This window comes from Chaetodon trifascialis, chromosome 23 (genome assembly GCF_039877785.1).
Source record: "Chaetodon trifascialis isolate fChaTrf1 chromosome 23, fChaTrf1.hap1, whole genome shotgun sequence".
NCBI lineage: Eukaryota > Metazoa > Chordata > Actinopteri > Chaetodontiformes > Chaetodontidae > Chaetodon > Chaetodon trifascialis.
The window spans coordinates 9,670,486-9,695,669 of record NC_092078.1 but is presented as its reverse complement, the minus strand read 5'-3'; the positions used below and the strand labels follow the sequence as shown (position 1 = coordinate 9,695,669).

General features: G+C 42.0%; 1 protein-coding gene across 1 annotated transcript in view; it reads left to right on the top strand.

Annotated features, from left to right (window-relative positions):
* Window positions 1-25,184, top strand: part of LOC139351799 (phospholipid-transporting ATPase ABCA1-like) — a 132,387-nt gene that overhangs the window by 33,568 nt on the left and 73,635 nt on the right. Inside the window, exons 14-24 of the mRNA XM_070993804.1 lie at window positions 5,934-6,156; window positions 6,824-7,045; window positions 10,450-10,654; window positions 10,978-11,094; window positions 11,602-11,773; window positions 12,779-12,910; window positions 13,527-13,666; window positions 14,405-14,542; window positions 20,313-20,527; window positions 21,671-21,749; window positions 24,114-24,316. Of these exons, the coding sequence (XP_070849905.1) occupies window positions 5,934-6,156; window positions 6,824-7,045; window positions 10,450-10,654; window positions 10,978-11,094; window positions 11,602-11,773; window positions 12,779-12,910; window positions 13,527-13,666; window positions 14,405-14,542; window positions 20,313-20,527; window positions 21,671-21,749; window positions 24,114-24,316 (1,846 nt within the window). The remainder of the gene's footprint in view (window positions 1-5,933; window positions 6,157-6,823; window positions 7,046-10,449; window positions 10,655-10,977; window positions 11,095-11,601; window positions 11,774-12,778; window positions 12,911-13,526; window positions 13,667-14,404; window positions 14,543-20,312; window positions 20,528-21,670; window positions 21,750-24,113; window positions 24,317-25,184) is intronic.

Here is a 25,184-nt window from a genome sequence, read left to right as displayed (position 1 = left end):
ATGGGTTCCTAAGAAGCCTTAATGCCTTCACCACGTGGGCATTTCCCCTGAAGCAGTCATTTGCACCAGCAATGAGCTGAAATCTTTTCCCTTCAATGAATTGCTCATTTCCAGCCAGGCGAGAAACTCGACGGTATATTTGAGAAAGGAACGTTTTTTTTCTTTCTTTCTTTCTTTTTTTTTTTAACAACGCCAATCTCTGGGGAGGCTGTGCTCTACTATCTCTCGATTTACTGAGAAATCAGTCTTCCAGCTTCCCTAAATTTAGGTCAGGCTGCCAATGTAACTGGAGCCCCGTAACACAGACCCGCCTGGAGTTCTATTACTTAAGCACCTTTGATCGATCAGCGAATGTATAATTCAAGAGCATCTGGTGGCAAGGTTGTCAGTGTCAGACACGGTGTGCATGACTGATCTCTCCCCCTCCAGTGCTAGAAGTCACAGAAGGAGTTAACTCACACAGGCTGTCAGCTGTTACAGAGATGTTAGGGTAGAATCGGGAGCAGATAATACCAGAATTAGTATTCAACCTGATGCATTTGCTGCTTGAGGCTGCTCGCCTCCCTAGAAGAGGTACAAATGTATGTGCTGGCTTTTATTTGTTGAAGTGTATTGATTTCAAACTGTTTGAGTTTGAATTTCCAGGTTCCAAGAGGCAATTTTATTTATGTAATCCTGCAACAGATTTTGGTGTTATGCTCCATGTTGCTCTGGGTCTGAACTTTTAGAAACTGTGTGTCATCCAATCCCGTCTTGCTGCTTTCAAGGCCTAGTTCGTTAGTGATCCATCCCACAAGGGCAGGGGAAGTGTCCTCGAAAACAAGTCTGTCTCTCTCTCTTTCAAGTTCTCGTATAACTGAACTTCCTCAAACGTCTCGGTGGAGCTAACTTAATCTCTTTGTTGTGTTTGCAAGGCTTTCATCCTTAGTTGATTTATTGACAAAACTATACTGAACTATATTTTGCATAGACTGAAGCTTAAAATTTATGTACTTAGACTTGCCTGGCCCCTGTTAATTTGGTACAGTGTAAAGTTATCTGCTGAAATGAAAGCCGTCGCAGTGAGATAATAGAAAGAGGGCAAGAAAATACCTTTTTTAAAGAGAGTTACTGGACAATAATTTATAGCTGTTTGGGGAAAAAAGAAAAAGAAAAATTGGATATACGTACACAGTCACCTGAAATAAGCACTTATGCAGGGCTACCTAGCAATTATGGTAAGTAGATGTTTGCTTGAACTGCTTTCATTTGGCAGGGATTCAGTAAGGCCTTTAAAAAATAAGTTGTCCAGAATTACAGGGGAAATTAATTCTGTGAAAATGTGCTGGAAGTGTACTTTGATCAATTGTTTACGTTAACTCACTTGAAATAAATCACTGTGCCAATTACCGCATATTAACTTTGTGCTTTATCTATAGTACAGCCGTGCTGAGCAGTGCTTTGCTTGCATTATGTCCCCACTACTTATGGAATGCAAGCATCAGTGATATGTGAAATCTATACTTTGTCAAAATCTATTTGATATCCTTCCTTCACTGTCTAATAAAGCAAAGGAAGCACTTTGTTATATTGGCGGAGGAGGAGATATTGACATGGCATTTTGGTGGCATTATGAAGCCAGTTTAATATCACCTCGTTGCGTTGTAGCAAAATCAAATCATATATCATCTCTGGCATGAGGTGCAGCACTAAATGACTTGATTGAGCCGTGCAATAGATTTATGAATGTTCACTCAATGTAGAAATAAAACCGCATCCACGGCATTGAGTCCATGAATGCAACTCTGATTGTCACGTTTGTCCGTGGCAGTGATAACATTTTCAGTATCTGGGAAACAGTTTCCTTTTCCTTAAACAGAGCAAGCAGAGGTGAAGACTGCAGAAGACAACCTTTGTCATAGAGTATCTGTCTAAAAAGGTGATTGTCTTTCTGTGAGACGTCATTGAGGCTGCAACAGACAGTTGCTTTTATGAAATTAATCTTAAACGTCATGTAATAAAACTCCCCTGAAGCCCAATTTGATGTTAGCTAATTCTCACAGTGAATGCTTGAAAATAAGTTTCAAAACCATTTACCAAAATACAAAGAACTTGGGTTAATTGCTTCATTATTTCAGCTCCAGATGTTACCAGCCATCAGTGCAGTTAATCGTGTTTTTCTGTCATCTGAAGAAGAGAACTTACAGACTTACTTGTATGCATACACTGGATATCAGTGGAATCTGGAAACGCTCCCTTTGTCCATGTGCAGTCCTGACCTTTTTGATTGCTGTCTTATACAACCAGCTTCATCCGGGGTATTGGAGGCATGCTCCCCATGATGCTGGTTCTGGCCTTCATGTACACTGTGTGCATGACCATCAAAGACCTGGTGCTGGAGAAGGAACTGCGGCTCAAGGAAGTGCTGCGTGCTGTTGGCGTTCAAAACAGCGCCCTTTGGTCTGCGAGGTTCACAGAAAACATTGCTCTGCTCGTGGTCCCCAGTGCGCTCATAACTGTGTTGGTGAAGGTCAGTGGCAGAAAGAGGCACTTAATGGAAAGTATCAAAGCACAAAGCATACACGATGAAAATGATGCATGTTTGTCAGACTTATTCAATGTTTTCAAATAGGAATATTCTTGAAAAAGAGACAATTCTTCGCTCTATTTCCACCAAAAAAAAAAACCCTAAATGACAGACGCAACAATAACTGCAGTTAAGTGCATCAAATGCATGAAGAACATGATCCTCTGACCAAATGTACCCAATCAAATGATGTGAAGCTCTCATGGCTCATTCAGGTCAGAGGATTGTTCATGCTTTGTGTTTTGATACTCTTGCTCTTGTCAATCATAACCAATCACAAGCACAGAATCAAATCATAATCCCTGATTCCTTAAATCAGCCTTTCTGGGCTCATTAACCGAGCATGCAACCAAAACTGCAATTTAGTCAAATTAAAATCATGCCAGTCGTGTTTGCCCTTTATTTCCTGTAATTGCATCACCTCTTCTTCTGCGCCTTCCACAAAAAGAGGACTCCTTTTATGTAATTTGAAGAGTGAATGATTTATTTTTCTGTGATTGCAATGAAAACGTTATTATCTCTGACCAGAGGAACAGGTGCACTATTTTGCATTATTAAATTTGTAAAGTAATAACCATAACTGGGAGGAATAGCGGTTCGCCAGAGAGTCCAGAGAGAAGCTCTAGTGCCTGGACCAACATAACTTCTGTACTCCTGCGGTTTAGATTTTTAAATAAGCATAAAGCAAGATAAATTACCTGTTGGATTATATGAGACAAATATGAACAAACAATCTTAATATTTGCCTTCTTTTTTTTCCCCTTTGCCGACTGTAAGAGAAGTTAACCCCTCAGAAATAATATGAACTGGAGACCACTCGTCAAAGCACGTTGTTTAGATTCACAGCAACGACCGCTTATCCCACCTTCCAGCTCATGCAAAATGCACACAGGTTGGAGCAGTATGAAAGAACAATACCTCAGACAGGCAAAGCCTTTCTCAGGATCGTCACACTCCTGATGTATAATGCGTTGCAAGCCCGATCATCTAATGGGTCCAAGCACCATCAATCATTCGGAAGAACTTTGGAACAAAAGATGAAATGATGTCGGTGTTATTCCCAGAAAAGGGGTTGAAGAAAATGTGACCAACATTAGTTTTGTGCTTTATGTGTATTATCCTTTTTAGTACTAAGCAATTGTCTCTATACTGGAAATATCTATAGGTCGCCATTTATGCACCCATCCCTCTGCTGAAGCAATAGTTTGGTTGGCTATAATGGACGTGGCTATCCACTGGAATGATCCTCTGCTGAAGAATTGATTAGAAACGATGCCCAGAGCACAGTCATCACAGACGGGAGGCCCCCCATGTCTCTGGTGACATGCAGCATAGCAGCTTTACCGTTGGCCTCCTTTAGATAGAGCACATCCTGGAACGACTCCTTGTTCTGTAGGCGTTGCTAATGAAATAAAAAGGATGGTTATTTTAGATCGGCCTAATCAATTTTTGCAGCTTAATTGGAAAATGCGGCTGGTAAATAAAAACCGATATTTGAACAGCTGGGTGAAATGTAATTTCCCATCAGCCTAATGTGTTTGCAAGCCATCAACGATTTGTAAACATTAATAACAATAAATTGAGTTAGTTGAGTGCCTTGGAGGAGCAACTGCGAGCTCGATGTGTATTCAGATCACAGGCCCATTCTAAATGATAATTTCACAGCCATTTTCAGCACATTAATAATAATAGCAAATCAAATGGTAATTATCATAAGGCTGTATCTGGATTAGGTGTGACAACAACCGGTTTTGTCATCTGCACCTGAGTCCTCTGTCATTTTACACTTGTTTCCTCTTCCATTATGGAGGAGGTAATGCATGTATTATTAGGCAGACTGATATATTTACACTGTTCCCGCACACGGCTCCCATTCCCAGCCCGCTGAATCAAGGTGTTTGACAAGATCTCCTTCAGGAAAACTAACACTGATCAGTGATGATCAATACATGTTTCCTCTCCCAAACACTATGCCCTTGTTTTGACAACTTGAAACCTCCTACCGAATGTTTTGCCGCTCAGTCATTAAAATTTGATTAATTTGCTGTGAGTGCTGAGAAAAGAATGCAGATGACGGCGTCAGAGACCACCTTCACAGTTGGAGGACAGCTATTGACATCTCATCAATCACCCATGCACACTGGACTGGAAAAAAATAAAAATAAAATGAGACATTATTGAGCCAGAAATGGATGTTGGTGGAACATAATGCTTGCTTTAATACATAAGTCTGATTTTGAAGTACCTGTACTCAAAAACGTCCATTTTATGCTACTTTTTATTTCCACTGCACTCTATTTCAGACCAATTCTTTCCACTTGTTACTCAACATATTTATTTGACAGCTCTATTTCCGACTTACTGGAATGAATTAGACAGTATAGGAAATAAGACCTCCAACAGCTACAACATTAAAATGCTGCTTACGTGCACATGCAGTTTAACTCGACCTGCATAATGAATACTTTCACTTTTGATGCCTTAGGTGCATTTTGCTAATAATGCTAACATTCTTTCATTTAGTACACATTTGAAAGCAGGACTTCTGCCAGTAAATGAGTAAATTGCATCATGAAATTTCTATTTTTACCCCTATTTTTCCTGAGAAAAATGAGGCAACAGTAAGCATTTACTCCTGGTACTAATAAGAAATCTGTATCTGAATATATCCTCTGGAAAGGGGAAGCATCACGCTGATGTAAGGGGTGAATGCATGCAGAGCACACGTTGCAATCAGAATGCTGATGGACTCCAGTGTGATTAGATGTCAGCCAGGTGTAAATACGGTCTGTCCAATTTGTTTTCTTAAAGCACTTGTAATCAGTATTTTTATATTACCAGTGGGTCAAATGACATCAGCTCTACAGAGCGTTTTAGCATCTTTCAGTTTCTGAAGTGGGTTTATGGCCTGCAGTGCTGCTGTTTGGTTCAGTCTCACGGCTCTCAACAGCACCGTTTCTGAAAGGACGTAGCTGTCCATTGCGTGCTACTTGTCAAACAGTGGGTAGACAAAGTTACCAACTAGCTGCTGAGCATTTACCAGCTGTTGAGCCATATATGTCATTCAGGAGCAGTGGAAACCAAAGCAGAACAGAAAGGAGAATGAATATTGGAATGTCAGGTGGCTAGAAACACAGCTCCAAATGAATGTCTGATTTATTTGCTAAGTATTCAAGACATTTTATGCCCTAATTAGTCGGCAACAATGGAGAGATAACAGGAAACATGGGAGGGATGCAACAAAGGTATTGTGGTTCATAGATGGTGTTTCAACCTCTTACTTCATGCCCCTTATTTGTTACCACATCTCTTCCAACATGTCCCTTGGGGTCATTGTCCTGTCTGGTCTGACTCCTCCACCCTTCAGCTTTCTCCGGACTCTGACGCGCTCGCTCCCCTTATTCATGACTTTATCCTGGATCTACTCAGTGGCCATGATCATTAAGGGTATCGTTGCAGAGAAGGAGGTGAGGCTCAAGGAGACAGTGAGGATCATGGGCCTGAGAAGTGTGATCGATTGGCTGAGCTGGGCAGTGTCCAGTGTGATGGTCCTCGCCATCAGCGCTCTCCTCCTTGCACTTACACTGAAGGTGATTTTAAAATTATTCAACAATGATTCAAGGAGGACCCATCACTACTTTTGGCCATCAAGCCTCATGGACTAATGACACTTTTGTTTGAAATAATGACGATGCTAATTTGAAGAGAAACCTAAGCACCAAAATGAGATTATTTTACTTGACGCTAGTTGCACTTTAAGAATTACTCTAGCCTCTGCAAATTTAGTTCCGATAATGAACCTCGATGCAACATTGTCCTCTATAAGATTTTTAATCATAATTGCATCCATTGCAAGAGCGCTGTTATTCCAACAGTTCAAGTGGCTCTTGGAACGAGGCTCGGAGAGAACACCACCATCGTGATGTGACGTGGGAGAATGGATGGATTCACGAGCATCTCGCTAAAATTAGAGAAGGGTCCTCCTTCAAACTGGCAGAGCACAAGAGTGACACATTTAATGACTTTCAGATAAAAGAATATCAGCCAACTGGAAAACTGTTCACTTGGATCAGAGACATCGATACACCACGTGTTTTGATCCTTTCAAAACTCTTTTGCTCTGCCTGCTGTGTCGTAAAAATCAGCTATAATAATCACATTCTCTGAATCTGTTTCTCTTCTATGAAATGTCACATGTTTTTTGTTTCTTGTGACATCAGATTTTCTCCTTTCATTGGTGTCTTTTTTACCCCACAGTATGGCAAAGTGTTGCAGTACAGCGACCCCTCCGTAATCTTTGTCTTCCTGCTGGTGTTCTGCCTGGCCAGCATCAGTCAGTGCTTCCTCATTAGCGTCTTCTTCTCTAAGGCCAACTTAGCAGCGGCGTGCGGCGGCCTCCTCTTCTTTGTCCTCTACCTGCCGCACGTCCTTTGCTTCGCCTGGAGCGACGTCATGGGTTTCGGGGCCAAGATTGCTGTGGTAAGTCTGTCTTTAACTCTGGCATGGTTTTAATATCTTCCCCTGCTGTTACCATACACAAGGACTAGCTGTAGTTTGAGTTATGTTCCTCGAGTACGTTTTTGCCATTACAATCACGGTTGGGCAATCGCAGTTGTTTTGTTCCTTTTCCTTTTAAATCCAAATGGGCAAAAGTCTGATTTGACCTGTGCTGGTTATTGTGTAAGCAAGTGAATTCACTCCCAGTGTCAATAATGTCTGTATGATTTGTCTTTATCGTACCTGCACTGATAATGAGGTGTGAAGTCTGGCTGCCAGATGGATTTAGAGGTCTATGAAACTGTTGGTTTCCACATTTTCTGACATATTTTGGCACAAGCCTGAGGAATTTTTGCGAAACCCGGACATACAGAAGTGACAGAAACATGAAACATTTACATAAAAAAGGACACTACACAGACACACAGCGAGGAAGTTGGGGATTTTCTGCTATCCTCTGAGGGATAAAGATAAATAGCATACCATTGCTCAACTTTCAGTGTAGCCTCTCTGTGTGACCTTTCCGGACGGTGCTGCCATCATTTGTCCTCAGGCTGTCCTTTCTGCAGACAAAGACACTCAAAATCTTGAATCTTCATTTCCTTGTGTGCGAACGCGCCCACCTCCCAGAATTTCAATCAGGTTGTGTGTTCTTGTTTGTCAATTTTGACAATGCAGTATCAGGTGCAGGTGGCCGAGGTAAACAGCCTAATGTTTCTTATTCATCAAATTGAAATAGCGGAGGTCAATGATATCTTACATTGGCACCTGACAGAAGTCACTGCTGCTTTCATCCTTCATCCTTGGAGCCTCTGTAAACCTTGCTTTTGCCAACAAGGAGTGCATGCATACCTGCTGAAATTGCTTCTTTTTGAGCACGTCTTTTAAAGTGATGTCATTCTTTTCCTTTAGGAAACTTTTCAGTCCATCTCCTTTTACAGACGGCATGCTGGTTCGGTAGGCATTTTACATATAAAGCACTGCAAACCTTATTTAATCTCCACACAAAGTGCCATTGGTAGGTCTTCCCCTGGCGCTGAGATTTTTCTCCCCTGCTCCAACTAGATGGATAGCCCTCTAGCCCTCTAATTAGCATGAGCAATGTTCCTCCGACCAAACCACTATCTAGTTCATCCTTACACTTTATCAGAGATGTGTGTGTGTCTGTGTGCACTTGGTACACAGAGTTTTTCTTCACAGCTTCAAAGGGCTCTTTGGATGTTAAGACTTGGTTTTAAGGGTTAGGTTAGAAGTGGGTTTTGGTTAGGTTCGGATTAGGCATTTAGCTGTGATGGTTAAGGTCTGGGTGAATGCCTAGTGTCAATGAGTGTCCTCGCAAGGCTAGAAGAGCAAGTACGTTTGCTTGTGTGTGCTTCTCTCTCTCCCAGCTCGGATGGAACCACATTGTGCCAAGGCATACAAATTCTGCCCCACATTGTCCTTGATAATGAAGTCTTTAATCGGAGCAGAATTTCAAAAGATCACCTGAATTTATAGAAGCGTTTTTGATTGCAGCTGCGTGCCAAAGGAGAGCTACAGGCAGCTTATCAGAGGGCCACTAGAAGAGAGGTCGCAGTCACAATCCAACCTGTCTGTTGTGCTTTGACTGTTTCCTCCCTCTTTTACCTCCACTTTCAAATGAGGGAGAAACAAGAGCATGGGCCAGTCAATATTTTAGATGCCAGAAAAATCCTGGAAAAATGGTGATTCTTGCATGCCCTTAGAATTTGTCAGGCTTCCCTTAACTGAAATCAGCCAATTGATGCCTTTTGCAACATCTGATGTCACTGATGGTTTTTTTTTTCTGTAATGTTACTCTTTTAATATGCAATGTAATGGTTATATATTTCAAAATTAGAGTATTTTTACATTTATTGCCATACATTATAGGGGACAAAGGTCTGTGAAATGTTAGAAAATTGTGAAAAATGTTTCGGATTTCACTTGTTTTGTTTGAGCAACAGCCAAAAACCTTAAGATATTCCTAACCCTCACATTTCAGAAGCTAAAACAAGACAATCTTTGATACTTTTCCTTGAAAAATGGCTCAAGCAAGTACTCGATCATCAGTATATCTGTGAATTGATTACTGGAGTCATCACTCTCTTTGTTTTTCAAAATGCAATTCAATGCGAGAAACATTTTTCAGAGTTTGCACTCTGACATTTCCATGGGAGACTTCTTCAGACAGATGCACGTTTGTCTCTCTTGTGATCCTGTCCATCATTCCAGCACTATTTGTTAAAAATGTCGTGGAAAATGACTTCTTGGATTGAGCCGGAACCCTAATTACTCTTCCTCTTAACAATGCTCTTTGTCTGCAGCCAGCTGAACGGTGGCTGAATCTGCAGTGCTGACATGTGTTCAGTAGAGGGAGCTTGTTTTGTCTGCCTCCCAACTCATGCCCTTTTCTCATGAGCCAATGGAGTGGTTCCTGTCGTTTTGTCAGCTGTTCATGCAGAGGTCAAGGATGGGTGCCCACTAGCCCTGCTGTCGCCCCTCATCTACTGACTCACTGTTGATTGCTTGGCAGTAGATGGGCAATGGGAGACAACACAGGAAGATGCCAGCAGCGTTAACAGCCAGGCTAGAGGTTTGGCGTCACTGCAGAGCTTTTCAGATTCTCTGCTTGGTAATGGTACGTCGGGTAGACAGCATTCGTGGTGGTTCATCTCTGAAGCTTCAACAAATGCTTCCGCTGGAGTGAAAACGCTGTGAGCAAATGAGGCGTGGTAAAACAGCTGGCGGGCAACATGGCAATGCAGAGTGATCGGCCACGGCAGATGATGTCTCACGGGCAAAGCATCATTTGCGATTTCCTACTGTATGAAAGATCCAACAAATCTTCGTTCTCAGCGTACCCATTTCAGTCTTTGAGCTGAATTTAAAGTCCTGAGAGATGTGCACAGGCAACGCAGCAATTACCTGCTGATGCCTGTGTGCATGTATTGTTCCTCTCTCTGCTGCAGTAGCTTATTGATCATTTGTGGGTGTGACCTCGGACGGCAGCGGTGTGTTTCTCATAATTAAGTCATCATCTGAATTGAGTAATCAAAGGCTAGTGCGCAGCCAGTTTGATTGTTTTCCCCAAAATGTAATGAAATATGCTCTGTGGCCAAACTTCATCTATTATAAAGGCCTTTTTCAGAAATACACATGTTCTCTTACCTGATGAGAAACTGATGGGAGAATTGATAGCATTCTCACTTCATTATGTTAAATATGGAGCTCGTCTGTAGCTGCTTATCTTAGCTTTGCATCAAGGCTGCAGAGATTGGGAAACAGCCAGCCTGGTTCTGTCCAAAGGGAACAAAACCTGCCGACCAGTGCTCACTGACTACACCTTTAACAATGAATGCTTTTGTTTGCGTGTCCTTCATTCCCAGAGTTTACTGTCATGTGTGGCCTTCGGCTACGGCTGTGAGGTCTTTTCCAAGTATGAGCAGCAAGGCATCGGTATTCAGTGGTACAACATCAACAACAGTCCAGAAGAGGGAGAACCATACACCTTCATCGTGTCCGTCATCATGATGCTGGCTGATGCTGCTTTGTACTGGGTGCTCACCTGGTACATTGAGAATGTCTTTCCAGGTATTGATTATGAAGCAGATGAATTCGCATCATGTTATTCATACGCTATCTGCCACTGCCATATGTAAAGAAGTATCGAGCGAGGCTAAACCTTTGTGTTCTATTTCACTCTTCATGCATGAGATCCCCTCTGCTCAATTTGAATCAATACCCAGTGCAGCTATCCTAACAGGCCGTTCTTTAATGCTTTCCAAATTGACTGTATTTAAAAGATGACAGGATTTGTGCCAGACTGTCAAGAGGAAACATACTATAAAACATCATATTCCCTCAAGTCAAACTATTATTAAAATATGAATAATGTTCTCTACGCTTGATCCCAGGCCAGTATGGAATCCCCAAGCCATGGTACTTCCCTTTCACTGCATCTTATTGGTGTGGGACAGCCTCAACGACTGACCCCGGCCCCGACTTACTGAAGGACACCATGGTGCAAGAAGGTAAACTGCCATAAAACTTTCCCGTCTCACTTCTGCCGTGTGAATGCACTGTGACAGTTACTGCGTATTTATCAGACTATCAAGTTAACTGAGGAGTAATTTAATTGGGATGGGTCGCAAAAACAAACATTAGCACCTTATTTGTCACAAAGGGTGATAATAGAGCTCAGTGCGTGGTGGGGAAAAAAAGGTGAGTTTCGAGTTAGGGACTTGCTAAAAACTATCTCCAATTAGCATTTGGAGTGAGTGGGTGAGCAGGTTATTTTTATCCTTCAGTGCTCAGGAGTGTTTTCACTTTTTTCATCAGTATTTTTGACAATAAGAATTAAAGGAATAATCACATACTGTGCAAAATTAGTTTGTGTGTCAGCCATATTATCTAAAAAGGCATGTTTTAGCATCAATAGATATCAGGTCATATGTTTAGTAGATGTTCATCTGCTTTTATGATTGTTTCCTGTTCATCTCTGTGTGTGTGTTTATGAATATATGCATGTGTTTCTGAAGAGTATCTGGAGAAGCCACCACCCAATGTGAAAGTGGGGGTCTCAATCCGCAATCTCGTTAAAATCTACAAGACTGGAAAGAAGCTCGCCGTGGACGGACTGAGCATGGACTTCCACGAGAATCAGATCACATCATTTCTCGGCCACAATGGAGCCGGAAAAACGACCACAATGTGAGTCGCATTATCTCTTTCTCCCATGCTTCGCCACTTGGCTCAGTGTTCATGTGATTTCACAGGGCGCGACTAATCTAACTTGTACACAATGCCAACTGTACTGTAGCTCCATTAATTCAGTGGTCACTGCTGTCAAAGAGAGGCACCTTCTGAGAGGACATTTATCACACGGAGTCAGCTGTTGTGTCGATAGTGAGACTTGTCTAATTGCTGTTTAAAAAAGTAGTGGAGAGGCTGGAAGGGGTTTAGTATGACAGGAAGTAGCTGAAACCCAGTGGCCCAGAAAGAATGAGCGCAAGAGAGAGTAAGTGATGCAAGACTAAGGGCTGAAAGAGAAGACATGCGCTCTGAGCTACTGTAACAAAACACAACAGCACAATAACAGAAGAGGACAGAGGAAGGACTCTGTCACACACCGAGGCTCAGATCTCAGGATCTGTCTGTCTGTGAGGTGCTTTTCAGTCCAGTTTGTGCACATTTTAAAAAACACCATGTTGCAGTATTCATTGTTAAAGTGTGCATCTTCTGTCTGAATTGCCAGTGGGTTATGGTTATTTTGTACAATTTTCTGATTTTCTGTACATGTTTCTGCCCAGTTTAGTAATTAATTATTGCATAATTAACGACCTGAGACTAATACAAGTTAATGGAGATGTCGTCATTGCTCCACGTCTTCTGATGCAGCAGCGCAGCACTGGTTCTGTTTTTCAAAACTCGTAATAAAAATGTCTTTTGCCTACTTTATGAGCCCGAAATCAGAACATTTTGTTGAAGTAGGACATAATGTCTATTGACAAATATGTTTAACTGGAGCAGGGGATAAATCTAATTCACTCACTGTTCAGCTGCTTGAGCAGCTGCTCAAAAGTTGCTTCTGATTTTCTTCTTGAGTCCCTCTGCAGCTCTATAATTCCAGATGAGATTATTTGTCATGAAGTCAAAATCAACAGTCAGAATTAATCCCTAAGTTTGCGTGTTGTTTACGTCTTCTTTTCACTGTAGGTCAATTCTGACGGGGCTGTTCCCACCTACATCAGGGACAGCTCTCATCAATGGATATGACATCCGGACGGACATGGACAACGTCCGGAAGTGCTTGGGGATGTGCCCACAGCACAATGTCTTATTCAATAAGTGAGTGACTTCAGCAGAGCCGTCCTTGTTCTCAGCTGGCCAGTGGTATAATCATGTTTTGCCTGTGGTGTATTTAAAAAAAGAAGAGGAAGAAAGAAAAGAACGGATCATTACAGTGCAGTTTAATCATATGCATAATGAGGACTCGGTCTCTGCTTATGCTTCCCATCAACACATCATTATCCCTTTCCCTTTTTCTGTTTAAAAATGAGCTTTGCTCACTCCGTCCACAAAATTTCTCCTAATAGTGTCATTCCCAGCCATTATTCTGTTTTTTATTTCACCTTTAGATTCCCCTCTATTTTTCTCTCCACAAACTGATTACCTGCAACTCGACACAAGTCCTACATCATAATTACAGCTGAGCGCCTCCAAATTACTTTCATTAATATTAATCCCAGACAGTCAAAGCATCTGTATTAAGTAGGGTTAAAATATTCATGCAAACATAGAGGTAGTAGTTACGATATATGATTTTTTTGACGAAATGAAATACTTGTCTTTGGGGACATTTCAAACACATGTGAATAAGTGACAGGTGATGCCCTCACTGGTCACTTGTGCCTCCTTACATGTCAGTTATATGTGTGTTAAGATGTTATTTTCACCTTTGCAGTCTGACAGTGGAGGAGCATATCTACTTCTATGCCAGGCTGAAAGGACGCAGCAGCGATGAGGTGAAAACTGAGATGGACCAGATGATTAAGGATGTTGGTTTACCACATAAGCGCAAGGAGCTCGCTAAGAACTTGTCAGGTTTGTCTGCATGTGTATATGTTGACATGCTTTGGATCATGGTGCCTCGTTGAAATTATGCAGAAATGTAAATTTAGTTTGTGATGTGTGCGTCAGCTTCTGTGCACGCTGCATTAATTTCCCCTGGGAGGGAATATCATGTGTACATTATCCTTTCCATTGAGGATGAAGCTGCCGTGTTGTGCTGTCCCTCTGCCAGCACATGTCCACGCGGCTGTCTCGATGTACACATGCACTGTACCTGTGTGTCACAGGTTGTAATTCATTGTCTGGGGGGCATGAGCAAGTCCTGCTTGATAAATTGTCTCCAGTCACGGATTGCTTGTGAGCAAAATCACTGAAATGTGACTTTCAAGGTTGATCTATGCTGACATTTACACTACATTAGCACCACATTGGATGCATTTTGAAGAGCTCGCTCTGAGAGTGGAGACTGGAATAACCCGAGTGAGGTGTATCTACTTCCCTGCCATCAATCATTTTGCCCCCGCAAAAGACAATAAAACCTGGAGAGGTACATCTCGACACATTCATTCCATAATCACTTCCCTGTGTCTGAAACCTAATGTTGACAGATGGTTGTGTATGATTTCTCACTGATAACAGCCAGAATGTCTCCTACCCAGCACAAAGATGAGTATCCATTTCATGTTAGCCTTTATGGTCATAACAGCACATGTCCAGGACAAAATATGTCACAAAGATAGCATCCCTTATGTCTATTATTCTGTCTTCTAGGTGGGATGCAGAGGAAGCTGTCTGTGGCCATAGCATTTGTCGGCGGCTCAAAGATCGTCATCTTAGATGAGCCGACAGCTGGAGTGGACCCCTATGCCCGCAGGGGTATCTGGGAACTGCTGTTGAAATATAAGCAAGGTATGGGACCGGTGGTGAGAACCAGTGCTCTGCTGCAGCAGAGCACTTCTTTCAAACTGAGAAACTTTCCAAAACTGAGCTGAGCTCACTGAGCTGTTAAGGTAATGAAACATATAGAACTTTTTTTCCGCCTTGCTCTCTGTGACACTCAATTGTGGGTGGAGAGAAATTATAATTTGCACTGGAGCAGATTGAAATGTAAGCCAAGACAAGTGACTCCAAGGAGCTTTAATTGACATTGCTATTTAACAGAGTCCCTAATTGTCTGTCATATCAGTCAGCTTGTCACTCCCTGGCCTTATATGCTTTGTGCTAGCTAGTGGCTGTAAGCAGGACATGGACATTATGGTAACACATTCTCTCAACAGATGTCTAAATGTTTAATGTGCATTGAGTGACATTCCGCCCTCGCTGTGTCATTAGCTCCCCTCTCTCTAATCAAGTCCTTTCACTCCAATTGGGGGGTGGAGATAACTCTGTTATAATGAGAACACCCACATTCTGGCTGGTTGAATGAGTCATGTTTTGTGCCTCTCTAGTCTTATTTGCGCCGTCGCGTTACAAAGGTTTGTCATTAAGCAAAAGAAGGCCGCAGGCAGGGTATTGTATGAAGAAGCTGAAGGCTGAAATTGGACTTAATATTGCAGTTTTTCAGAGCTAATTAAGTGTGCAGCTTTTTCCTCACAGACAGGGTGACCAGATTGCCTTAAGTGGGTATTGTTTTGATTCAGTTCAATCTGGGCTTATTCTGTCTTTTAATTGCCCAAGGTACAAAAGAACAGTGGCATAGTGTACAGGTTGAATTAAACCCTCAGTGTACATTTTAAAAGAATATACTTAATATATCTTGTAATTAGTGTTCGTCGAAAGCTTCATGTGGTGACATGTCGGTGTTTGATCGTTCCTTAGATCTTTGCATTTAAGGTGGCTTTTAATCATCTCTTTTGTCATGTGTCATTAGAAAATGAACGTGGAAGGTGAAGATTTAAAGTAAAAATGAGCAAATTATGAATTTTTAATTATTATCCATTACTGGAAGTTGATTACTATTAAATTACCCCACTCATTATGCTCTAAAATGTGCCTTCAGGATGAAATTCATTTAATGGATTTTATACATTCAGCCTTGTGCCTTCGGCCTTGTGTGTTTTTGCTGCCTGATTTATGATTGGAATTGATCATTTCTTTGATGCCCTGAAAGGCTTGATCCTTTATTTTCCCCTAACATAGCTCTTTATTGCCACATAAATGTGACATTTTGTTTTACATCGATGCCCCAACACACAGCATATTAACATATTTTAGATTACATTGCTAATGAAACACGTTATCTGTCGATTTCTCCCGCTGACTTATTGAAATTCTCTCACAGCTTGTATCAATAGCCACGTACTGATGGAAGTAAAAACATGAGCATCCTTGAAGTTAGTTGTTCTGATTCAATTAGCAGTTCTGCACTGTGAACCAGCTCCTCCAAAATGCCGTGAACAGTGTATGATAGCAGCATATTTTCGTGTTGAGCATCTTAAATCCCACGTTGATACTGGCACCCTGAATGCTTCACTTGGGCTCAGATTAGAGCTGTCACATGTAGGCAGGTGGTTCAGTTTGTGAGAAATAAGGGGTGCAAAGAAAATGTGGGAGGCGGGAAGTATTTTTAGGACTTTCAACATTAATATAGCTGTTTTTCACTCCTAGAACTTGTTTAGCCCCTCTGAAATATCCGAAACCTAAAGTAGATATAAACAAAAGGCAACAGTTGCATAGTTCTAGACAAGAATGCAAAGTTAAAACAATTTGGCTGTGTCGAACGCATCATCACAGGTGTTACACGTCTTTCTGTCCAGACTGACCTTGCAAACACTGACAAAATTCAAGTTGGATGTTTGTACCAACTCCATTTATTGTAAACCCTGATAGCAGTTGCATGCATTTTTATACTTTCTCTGGCAGTTGTGAAAAATTGAACTACAATACATAATGCGTCTTCTCCAGGAATACATATTAATGTAGTGTTGAAGCCAGTGTTGCAGTACAAATGGCCTAAAAATTCATCAGTCTTTGTTTCCCGTATGTGACCTTACATAAGTCGTTTTCATGGCGTAGAAAGAAAAAAATTAAAGTGCAAATGTGTTAAAGTCAGACCTTCTTAATGAGATCAGCTGCAGAGGGTGGTGAGAGATAGGAACAAGCTGTGAACTCATCATTTGGAACAACACAAAAAACTACTCTTTCAACCTGTGCAACCTTCAGAGAACAGTGGCAGACTTCTTCTAATACAATATCTGAGTTTCAATTCTGCCAATATGCAGACTGCATTCAGATCTAACAAAAGCTGAACGTGTGTGTTTTCTAACTGTGTTGATCAGATTTGGTCGCTTTTGGCGGCACGGTGGCACAGGTGGTAACACTGTCGCCTCACAGCTAGAAGGTCCTGCTTCGAATCCCGCTGTGGGCGCTGGTGGCGTGTCCTCCACCATGCCTTCAATGCCTGCTGCTTGAGGAAAAAAATGGGCCTTTCTGTGTGGAGTTTGCATGTTCTCCCCTTGTTCACCTGGAGTTTCCTCCATAAAAATACCCCCAATAAAAACATGCAAGATCACCACCTGACCAATGGTGACAACAAGGAACTGTTCCCTTGGCGCCGGTTGGCTGGCAGCCCACCGCTCCTGGTCCGCCGCAGAGGAAGGACGGACCAAGGATGGGTTAAAGGTGGAGAATTAATTTCACATGTGCATGGCGTGTGCAGTTTCCCCTCCCTAACTTTGCATCTTGTGTGTCAAAATGTGACTCATAAAGGATTTCTTCTTCTTCTTCATTCAATCGAAACATGTCTATCTGTCTCTTTAAACTCAGGCTGTAAATGGCGTTAAGGCTATTTGAAAATGTATTGATCTGAGTTGATTGCATGCAGTGAGGTGGTTCGCACCAGGAAGTTAACCCTGGCTTCGCTCTGGCCTCCCTGTGTGGAGTTTGCATATTCTCTCTGTGTGGGTTCTCTCTGGGTGCTCTGGTTTCCTCCACGCAGTCTAGACACAAGCAGGTTCACCTAACTGGCCACTCTAAATTGCCCGTAGGTGCAAATGCTTGTCAGCTGGGATCACCCACCACCGCCACTACCACCCTTCAAAGGATAATCATGAGCACATAATGGATGACTTGACTGCCACTAACAGCAGTTAATACAGTTTTATCCAATAATTCATCTTCCTACGTAATACCTGTCCAGGTTAACTCAACCACTGTGAAATCTGTTTCTATCAACTTGATTTAGAGGGATGGAAGCTCAAAGCAGAAACCAGATTTTCAGCCTCACTTCGCTGTACATAGTGCGAGTCTCACCAGTTTACCTGAACACACCCACCTCCATTTGATATATCACTTTGTGCTGTAATGCACCACAATGCACTATAAATCAGAATACCTTTGTGGGCCATCTGCAGTCCAAACACATTTATTTTGCTCCCAACTCATGGATGATGCAGTGCGATTTAACTTTCCCCCCCTTGTAACCCACAACAGACCCCTCGAAAAATCATCTGTGAGTGTGAACATCCCATACGAAATGAGCTGGCTCATTCAGACTGAACCTCAAGCAGTCTCCTCAGCCCACCCTCTTCATAAACATAGCTTTTTTCCTCCATATGTTGAATTGACTGGGTTGTGGGCATTCATTCAACTTGGGCATTTTGTTGGAGTTTGTATACAGAGGGATCCAGACTTGCTTGGCATAGCATAAGGCAGCAATGTTTAACTAAAAAGGGATGGATTTAGCAGCTCAGCTGGTGGCGTGGTACAAAGGCGAGGGAGGGGGGACTGGGTGTGGGAGACAGAGTGGAAATAGTTGGCCAAGCAAAATGGCTGCATTGGGCTGCAGTTAATGACCTCTGAGTGTGTCCTTGTCCCTGGGATAATGTGACCTGCGAGGATACAGATTTAACTAGCTCAGTGTGGAAAAAAAGCCGCCAAGCTCAGCAGAGCACCTGACCTTTCGCGATAAACGCCAGCAAAAATCTGTGAAGAAAGGGTGAAAGCTCCATCCAGTCAGCTACTTACTGAGATTGCATCTCCTTGCCATGTTTTGAGATTAATGTGCTCGATATGGCACGCGTCCTTGTAGGGAGTAGAAGTGATCTGAGGCTCGGTCCTCAAAATGATCTCTTAACAAGACTGCAGTCGTGCTATTGTCACTGTTGGGCATAACCATGCTTTGAGCTCAATGCTAATGCTCACAGTGACAGTGCCCACATGCTGATGTGCCTCATATTAACTTCAAATAAACTTCAGAGTGTATATTTTGCCCAAAACGAAGGCTGTAGATTTTGTCCTCATCACAGCAAGAAACATGTTCATCATCTTACTGTTCACCAGTTTAGCATTATAGCATACCAGCATCCGCTATGTTCACCAGCCGCAAAGTGCAGCTGAAGTTGATGGAAACGTCATTGGTTTTGCCGCCCAACTAAATTTGACCCGATAATGGTGCCAGAGTAAAAGTTAAAGGTACAGAAATTCTTACAGTTACTTAAAAAAGTATTATGCTGTTGTATTTCCTGGCAATCCATTCAAAAGTTAATGTTTAAACTTGGACCAAAGCATGTTAGCACTGTCACTGTGAGCAAGTTAGCCTGCTAGCAGCCTCACAGAGCTGCTGGCATGACTCAGAGTTCCATCACTGAACTCATTGATTATTGATTAATTTTTTCATTTGTTGTTGGCCTCTATGTGCATGATCTTTACAGTCACAGAGCTTCCAGGTCTAAACATGAAGCCAATGTGGAAAAACCTCAAACCAGTATTCTTTCTAACTGTCGGGATTGGGCCAACAGAGCACCTCTGACACCCACACCCAGATTTAATCACCATTTATTGACTTTTTTGGCCTTCCTAACTGGAAAACATGTCATCCTCTTGAGTTAGCACAGCCTTTTCAAAGTGCCTAACTTCCAAGCAATTGGCAATTCACGATAAAGGGATCAGGTTAAATGTTTTCTCCTTTAAAACACAAAATTTGCCCAGGACTCTGTGATACCGCTTTCATGCCGACTGCAGAGACACGGCCATGCTGTGACTTCATTACAGATCCAGTCATTTTTTTGATATCTGGGGTATGTGATAATTAATATGTGTTATCTGATACAGCGTGATATGAAAGGATTAGAACACCTGTGAATAACCTTGCAATGCATGCTGTAGTTGTCATTGCAATTGTTCTCGGTGTGATGTCTCGAATCAAAGGACTCGCAGCACAAAAGGGAGAGCTGAAATAAAATGTGGTCTCACAGAAATGCTGGAAAGTAGGCTTAGGCTGGCCTTTATCGTGATTTTAATTTTGTCCCAGATTTACACCCACGCACTCCTCTGGAGTTTGCTTTTTTTTTTCTCACTGTGCGGATGAGCACGGGTAAAGAACACAGTGGATTCAGCAGAAAGGAGATAAGTGCAGAGGCAGATTGTGATACTGGCTTGATTTGAACACTTTTGATCTGTGGCATCGTTTCTTGTCAGGCGTCTTTTTCATGAAAACAGTTGTCAAAACAAACAATGTCCAAAGTGGAAAATGCTTTAGAAGTGCTGTTTATTTCCTATTTTCCAGTCTGCGCCTTAACTTTTTTTTACAGATTTGCAATGCTGCATTTTTATCCTTCGCTTCAGACACACTTTACGAGTCACACACAAACACACTGCTTCAGACACCAAGCGCACACTCTCACTGTCCCCGTTCAGGTGACAATCACGATCGAGTCTCTGTCCTTCTGTCTCGCTGCAGGTCGCACCATCATTTTGTCGACGCACCACATGGATGAAGCGGACATCTTAGGCGACCGCATCGCCATCATCTCCCACGGCAAGCTGCGCTGCTGTGGCTCCTCGCTCTTCCTGAAGAAGTATTTTGGCAGCGGCTACTACCTCACTCTGGTCCGAGACAGGACTGAAAAGATGGCAGCTCAGCGAAATGGGATCATAAACACTCAGGCCAAAGAGGTAAAAAACAGAAAGTTTTTGGTTACAGATGAGCTTCAAATTTGACTTCTGCTGCAAAAAACAACTTAGTTTATTAGAAAACCATGTTAATATCCCTCAAAGTAAGACACCAAACACCATTGTTTTGGTGTCCTCCAGGATATTTCACCAGTGCACACGGCTGCTGAGAGACACAACATTGGCTCTGTGATCTCATTATCTTCAGATAAACACAAATTTGGTGATTAGGGCCTTTGCCTGACCACACAATTACCCTTCTTTTTGTCCTTATTAGAATAACTTTCCATGAAACTGTTGTAATTGGAAGCGGGTCATTCTTTTTGACTTTATGTATCAAGAAAGAGCTTCAGCTGCGCGCCCCTTTGACACAACAGTAACCTCCTCCTAGTCTATTATTGAACATGGCCCCTTCTGACTTTCCTGAGTGCTCTCTTTCTCTCTTGCCGCCCTCCCCCTATAATGATCTGTGTTTAGTCTCTCCCAGCATGAGAATTGGCAAACACCTACGTGTTGGATGATACTAATTGTCACCGGGGAGAGGGGTGATTCTCGCTTTTGCTCGCCAATGGTGCCTCACACACTTAGTTTTAATCAATAGGAGCAAATGAACAAGATGCACTGATGCCAGCAGGGCGAGAGCAATTACCATTAGTCTGCAGGCTCTTTGAGGTGAGCAGAGTCATTTGTTTGAAATAAATAAATAAACATGCAAACACCTTTGTGGGCGAGGTAGAATAGTATCCCCTTTTCAAGATGACGACTTTGTAATTCAGTGGAACGTTTTGCAATTACACAGCCAATATAACTCGGAAACAGAGCTGGACAAAGTTTGATCGTCCTGATCTCATTCAGTGTGATTAAACTCCATTTAATAAACGTCGTCGAGTTCTTTCGAGGCGCGGTGAGGTTTATTCAACCTTGAAAATCTAATCTTCACTCATGTGCGTTGTCTTAGGCTGAAAAGATTGCGACTTCATTTTACATTACTGGACCGCATCACCTGACGCCCCATGCAAGCAGTTTTATTTGGAGCGATTAAACAGCAACTTGTGGATGGCGCCCGCTGTTCCATTAATATAAAACAGGAGCTGTTCTAAGTGGTGAGGCATGATAAGGCCTTTCTAATCCATTTCTGATTAACAGGAGAAAGGCTGTCCTTCGAGGAGCAGCAGCCTGGACGACGGCATCGGCAGTGAAACCTGGATCAACTCAGATCCCTCAGGTAGAAATTTGAACTGTTACTGTCAGCCGTATTTTAGGATTAGCACCTGTAAACTTGAAATATCAATATAGCAATAAGAAAATGTCATATAGTCGGTACAACATAACACATTGTGGGAATGTTTGTGTGAATATTTCTGAAACTGAAAACTCTGTCATTATCTATTCAGCCCCACATAAAGCCTCCAGTAAATTTAGAGTTAGGTACTGAAGCTGAGCACCGTGTCAGCCTTCTTCTGGGAACATTTCCAGAACGGGCAAACAATAACCATAAAACATCTCAAAACCGTGCCGTCCAAGTACACTGGACATCCATTACCTCACAGTTGCTGTTTTTTTTTTTTTCCACTCTTTCAATACCACACCAGCAAACACCACAAGAGTGGTGAAGTAGCTGCTGCCTTGAGATGCTGTTGAAATGCTGTAACTATTAGTAGAGTGCACTTTAATGTCACAGTCAAATGGTAGGTATAAATGGGCAAAGTAGGATTTTATTGACAACAAAAGAGTCCGAGAGCTTTATGAGTGCAGATAAACTAGGAGACAATATGGAAACTGATGGACGTTTGAGCATGAAACTACAGTCAAGTGCATTTTCAGCATAATGTTTTGGCAAATTCCCTGCAAATGAATGACGATCGCGATGAAAGGCTTCTTTCTAGCACTGTTTTTATAGCTGAACTAACTCCTCAGCACTGCTGATTGTCAGCTGACAGGACATTCATGTGAGAGGTACCGTCTCTCGTGGCTATTGTCCACTCTTCCAGAGACTGGGGGTCTTCACTACAAGCTGTGAGCCCAAACACTCGCTCCCACAATAGAGAGCAGCAGGGTTGGTCTGTCAAATTCAGGACAAAATGTTCAAACTGTAGCGTTTGTTTCAACTGAAAGCTTTTTTTTAATTGTGGTGGGGCAGTGCCTCCTGTGTCCTAACTGGAAAAGCATAACTGTTGCTAATGTAGGAAACTTTGTCAGCAACACATCACATCATATACGCGTCAAACAGAAATCTCAATGTACAATTCGCCATTCTGTGCTGAACCGACTGATGCTTTTAACACTTTCATCAGTGCACAAAGAAGCTGGCCTCCTTATTATTGTCCTATCCTACACCCTAAAGGTTGAGATTACCAAATTAAAGCAGCTATAATCAATATTTTACTAATAATAATGATGTTTCAAGTGACAATGTGAAAAGAGTTGATGGCGGTCAAAACAAAGCTAGCTGATGCTTTGGCTAACGTTAATTAAACGTAGCTCACGTTAGCTGCGTTTGTCAAGCAGACGAAGCGGCACAAAGCTTTTCTGAACATGAATGATGATCAGCATGCACCAGGCGATCGACAGCAGGAGGCTACGACACTTTCACTTGCTAGCCTGATCGAGAGGCTCATGTGAAGTGCAGTCGTCAAACCAAATCACTCCAAGAAAGCGTGAATCAGAGCATGTTTAATTTCACATTTTAGACAATTCTCGGATATGCTGTTGTCAGAGTAACTTACTTAGTCTTCATACAACTTACTAACAAATTCTTCTTTGAGCGTACAGCAGAGTGTATCAGGCAGATGATCAAATCTTGCTTTCCTGACCTTACTTCAGTGTTTCTGGATGTATAGAATAAAGAGAGGGGCAGTGCAAACTGAACAGAAATTGCCTCAACTAAAACATTTGATGCTGCTGATTTGATTTGTTTTGATCATTCTTCGCCTTGATCACGTAAACAGAAGTGCTCATGCAAAACATGATCAGAAGAAAAATGTCAGCCAGGCGCCAGTTTGTAATGCACAGAAAATCGATCAAACCCGCTCATACCGTCAGAATGATTGCACGTAAGACGGTTAAATAGAAGCTGGAAAATGCCTTAAATGTCATTATATTTCCACAAGTGACAGTCACATTTCTCTTTATTACCACACAGACGGAAACACACACACATTCTCGCAAATAATTCAGCCCAATGTGTGAGCAGATCCATTTACTTCTTCATAAAGCGCCAAGTCGTTGGTTGTTAAGCTGCAGTAATTATGTATGAGAGGTTCTGGATCAATAATGGATGCGGTGTGTTCTGCAACACTGTCCTGATTGATTCTCACTAAGACCCAGCTTCAGAATGGATGAGGCCGTAGAATTATGTCCACTGATCTGTTTCAGTGTGTTTAAAGGTCATCAGGTATGTTCTGATCTCAATAGTGTTTTTTTCAACGCATCGCATCAAATTTTGAAGTAAAGTTTCTTTGTTTTTAATATATCAGCACTGGTGTTAGACGCTTTCTAAGTCTGGTTGCTCTTGAATTCTCTGCGTGTTTTATCTAAGAAGCAGCTTCACAAAGGGTATAAATATGTATTTTTGGCGGTTGTCCTTCAGATTTGACAGCTGTGGGTCAACTTGTACGGCGCCACGTCCCTGAGGCTGTCTTCTTGGAGTGCATCGGTCAGGAGATCACCTACATACTGCCTTATAGTGGAGACAGAGAGGGGACCTTCGCTCTGCTCTTCCAAGAGCTCGACCTGGCCATGGCTGACCTCGGCCTGACCAGCTACGGCATCTCTGACACCACGCTGGAGGAGGTATGCTAAGCGTGGGATTGACAAGCATGCACACATAGAGACACTGCCTACATACATGCAGGAACATGACAGTACATATACATGCAACTTTGACCTTCCTTTCTTTTTCTTCTGGGGTCATCCTGTGTCAAATCAACTTGTTTTTGTTTCCATTTCAGACTTTTGTCAAATTTTCATGTAATGAATAATTACTAAAAAATAAAATGCTGTAAAACAGTAAAGATGAATTTTGAGAATGGCCATGAAACATTAAGTTGATTATGATTTATTATACTGTTACCACTGCGTGTTAGATACTCTGTGTATGTTAACGTAGATAAACAGCAAGCCAAACTCGTTTTCACAAGCCAGGATCCGAGTGTCTTGCTCCTTTATTAGAGTCTTCTTAAGACAGCTTACAATTTAACATTGTGGCTTGAAAAGGTCAAGTGAAACTGAAATACATAAGACAGAAATGGAAAAATATACCTCAATTATTGGCATTGGGAAAATGAATACATTGGGAAACAGCCAGTGCCAAAATAATGCATTAAACTGAACTAAATTGCTATCCCCAAAGTCACAGGACGTATCCACACTTATGTTGATCCATTGCTATGCTAATTTGATCTTTAATATGCGTGAATAGCTGCATTGATCTGCGAATACACAGCAAAAAGCTAGCGGGATGCATGGGCTAGGTCTATTTCCTGGCAATAAACATGTACAGAAAAACAATCTCTAACAGATCTTATACAACTTAGAAAGGTGATACATTCTTATTGCTTTAGCTATAAAACACTTATTAAACTTACAGCCATTGCTTTCGGAGGTTTAGATGAGATGTAAGACACAGGAGCAACTTGGACATGAGTAGGCAGGCTTGTTC